Source organism: Asparagus officinalis, chromosome 1, assembly GCF_001876935.1.
Source record: "Asparagus officinalis chromosome 1, Aspof.V1, whole genome shotgun sequence".
Classification (NCBI taxonomy): Eukaryota; Viridiplantae; Streptophyta; class Magnoliopsida; order Asparagales; family Asparagaceae; genus Asparagus; species Asparagus officinalis.
In genome coordinates this window covers 103,662,782-103,666,224 of record NC_033794.1, presented here as the reverse complement: position 1 = coordinate 103,666,224, position 3,443 = coordinate 103,662,782, and the positions used below count along the sequence as shown (strand labels likewise).

The 3,443-nt window shown below is 36.1% G+C and overlaps 1 protein-coding gene across 1 annotated transcript; it reads left to right on the top strand.

Annotated features, from left to right (window-relative positions):
* On the top strand, positions 787-3,121 carry LOC109838518 (zingipain-2-like). Its single transcript, XM_020406956.1, has 3 exons — positions 787-1,293; positions 2,257-2,561; positions 2,714-3,121. Exons 1-3 carry the CDS (start codon positions 837-839, stop codon positions 2,951-2,953), a joined length of 1,002 nt encoding a protein of 333 aa, XP_020262545.1. The 5' UTR covers positions 787-836; the 3' UTR covers positions 2,954-3,121.

The window sequence follows — 3,443 nt, the reverse complement described above, 5'->3', positions numbered from 1 at the left end:
CCAAATATTTATGTTTTGGAACTTGGGCGAGACAAAAACCATGGTTCTACGTCTATTGTAGAATTTCTTTCCTCATGACTTTGAGCTTAATTAAGACGAACCTGGTTTCAATAGATTAAAAAAAAATCCTCTTGACAAGCCAATTTTACATAATTTTCAATACATACATTTCCATAGTCCTGAAACAAACATTCAAACATTGCCAATTAAGCAATGTTACCAAATGGAATCCCCGATCACTATGTTCCTCAGAGTTAAAAAGAAGTTGTATCAAAAGTATGTAATGGCACAAATGTAAGATTTAAGCCTTTGCCTGATTGCGTACGTTTGCACAGAAGCTATTGATTTTCTTGCTCACTCAAAACGGAAAAAATTCTTGTGGGAGCACACCATACTATATATTCTCTGTCTAAAAAATAAAAACAGTATCTAAATCTAAATAATGAAATTGAAAATGCAACAAACTCATATTAATGTCAGATACAAAGCGACTTGGGTGATTATTTCCATCTGTCCAATCTATCATGAGATCACATTGGATCATTCCTTCAGGATCCGATGCTTACCGTCATATGCCTATAATTATTTACACGGAGTATCCAAGGAGGCTAAATTTACAAATGATCTGTTTCGCCTATTTTTTGATAAAGGACTAAATGTCTCTAGTCATGCATGTTGGGCTCAAATAATTTATGCTTGGTTGTATACAATTATGAAACAATTATGCTAGCTTTCTATTATAGCATATAGTTCGTGAGCTTCGCCTATATAAACGCAACACTCTCATCAGCAAATCTCTACAGGAAAACTTTCAAGCTTGAGTCTATTCCTAAAGAATGGCTTCAGCATGCTATTATGCACTTTTTACTTGTTTTCTTATTATTATTTCACGGATAGGCGACGCAAATGGTTACACCAATGCTCTTGATTCTGAAATCGCAAGAAAACATGAGCTATGGATGGCGGAGCATGGACGAGTGTATAAGGATGAAGCGGAAAAGGCACGGCGATTTGAGATATTCAAGGAGAATGTAGAGTATATAGAAGATTTCAACAATGCCGGAAAGCACAGGTACACTTTAGGTGTCAACCTATTTGCTGATCTTACTTCTGAAGAGTTCTTAGCTACATACGCTAGCGGATTCAAGAAGCCAGAACCCGAGATTGAGGAGTCACTTAGGTCCGTTAAGTATGAGACGACTGTGGAACAAACAAATATTTCTTCAATTCCGGCTAGTTTCGATTGGAGGGATGTCGGCGCAGTAGCACCCGTCAAGTTTCAAATGCTTTGCAGTAAGAAAACTTCATTTTGTGTTATCGTCCTTCTTTGGTCTTTCCAATTTTACAATATTCTACTAAATATAATCCGTATTGTAGGAAGTTTCAAAAATAATTACCAAGAAATCAAAGTAATTTCTATTTTAGCATTCAAACTATAAAGTACGAACCTTCAATTTTATCCCGTACGTCATAACAGTTTATGAATGGTATAGGAGGAGAAGACTTTTAAAATAATATTTTTGTTAAGTAAGAACCAATTTACCTTTATCCAAACATAAAAAAAAAATGTAATTTAATTAACATTCCTAGAATTTTATTAATATACGATTTGAACGGCTGAAAATGAATGTATGTATAGAAGACAGAAAGTTGTATTGGTATTAATGTAACAAAATTAAAATCAAAATTAAAAATTTTCCATGTTTAATTAACTTAACTAAATTTGATTTAGTTATTCCTAATCAATATAGTACTTTAACATAAAATCCAAGTTTTGTTCTCCTTAAGTTAGGATATTGGGCGTAAAATTGAGGGTATTACAATTCGACGGGATAAAATACCAATTACTATGAACTGGGAGGTAATTTTACAAACACATATGATTTGAGAGAAACCCATTTTTTGACCAACAGAAAAGGGTTATTTCTATGCATATAATAGTATTGTTTCTCAGTACATGTTTTTAGTATTCATTTACTTTAAACCCTAGCACAGTGGCAGAGCCGAAATTTCTTCTTATATATTGGTGTCATATAACTTATCATGTTTGTATTTGTGATCTATATTGATAATTTACATTTATTCTCCTTAGTGATCGATGTCCTAATCTAATGTCAGTGATGTCCTAATTAAACATTAAATACAAGTAAAACTAAATAAAAATCTCCAAAAAGTATAAAACCCAGTGTTGTCCTGTGCCACCACTGGACACTATGCAGCACCGCCCCTAATGTAAAGATTTCGTCGAAACTACAGATTGTTGTTGGGCTATGACGGCGGCATCGACAATTGAAAGCCTGGGGAAAATCAAAACAGGTGTGCTCTACACTTTATCAACACAACAAATTATTGACTGTGACAAAGGAAACAATGGTTGCAAGCCTGGTACGGTCCATGGTGCTTATCGTTATGTCGTAAGAAACAGAGGGTTGACGACCGAAGCTACTTACCCGTACAAAGATGTTGAAGGCAAGTGTGATTTTACTAAAGAGAAGAAAACTGTAGCAACTATTAACGGTTACAAAACCGTTGCCCGCAACGAGCAAGCGCTTATGGCCGCGGTCTAGATCATCTTCACTTGAGGAGCTTGATTCTCAGATAGATCAGCTCCGGCGAGAACTCCGTGAGAAGGAAGACGCCAAGATGCAGAATCAGCAAGCACATGCTGCTTTATCTGATGAGCTGAAGTCCTTGAAGCAGACACTGGCTGGAGGCTTCAAAGGATCTCCAACTTTACAGGGGGGGCATCTTTCATGGATCCTGTGGAACCGCTGTTAATCACGCCGTTACCGTTATAGGTTATGGAGAATCTAGTAAGGATAAGTATTGGATAGTGAAGAATTCGTGGAGTTCTAAGTGGGGTGAAAATGGGTATATTAGAATGGAGAAGGATGTTCCATCGCCTTCCGGGATGTGTGGCATTACCGAGTGGGCAGTTTATCCAACTATGTGAGTGTGAGTATATGTTCTCATGTAATAATAATAAGCTGGCATTCCTCCTTCCACGTACCGTGGTGGTTAACCATATGATTGGTGTTTGGGTGAGTAAATAAGGAGGTGGATGTATACTATTGTGTGTGTAAACTTATCTCAAATAAATATTTTATTGTCATTAAGTTTACGTGCTTGATCTATTATTTTTTTGAATACATATATTGTGCAGGTGGATTTGTGTAAATTACTATAATGCAAGATTTTAAATTGGATCATCAGTTAGGACGGGTTCATATATGTTTTTTGTTTTGCTGTTCTCACAAATGAACTTGATCTTGTTGTGGTTGTGCTGGATTGGTGTTTTGTTATTCTGGGCATCTATTCATCTGATAGACCACATTCTGGGGCTGGAAGTGTGGTCGGTGTGGTCGCTTATGTAAATAGTCCTATTTAATTTGGGAATGCAGTGGCTGAAGCCTTCAATCTAAAGGTTTCATACTCATTTATCA

What these genes read in the sequence shown, in the direction of transcription:
- LOC109838518 (XM_020406956.1), top strand. Translation starts at nt 837, where the DNA reads ATGGCTTCAGCATGCTATTATGCACTTTTTACTTGTTTTCTTATTATT. An exon ending in CAAGTTTCAAATGCTTTGCA is followed by an intron (nt 1,294 to 2,256) that starts GTAAGAAAACTT and finishes TCGAAACTACAG; the next exon opens with ATTGTTGTTGGGCTATGACG. An exon ending in AGCAAGCGCTTATGGCCGCG is followed by an intron (nt 2,562 to 2,713) that starts GTCTAGATCATC and finishes CACTGGCTGGAG; the next exon opens with GCTTCAAAGGATCTCCAACT.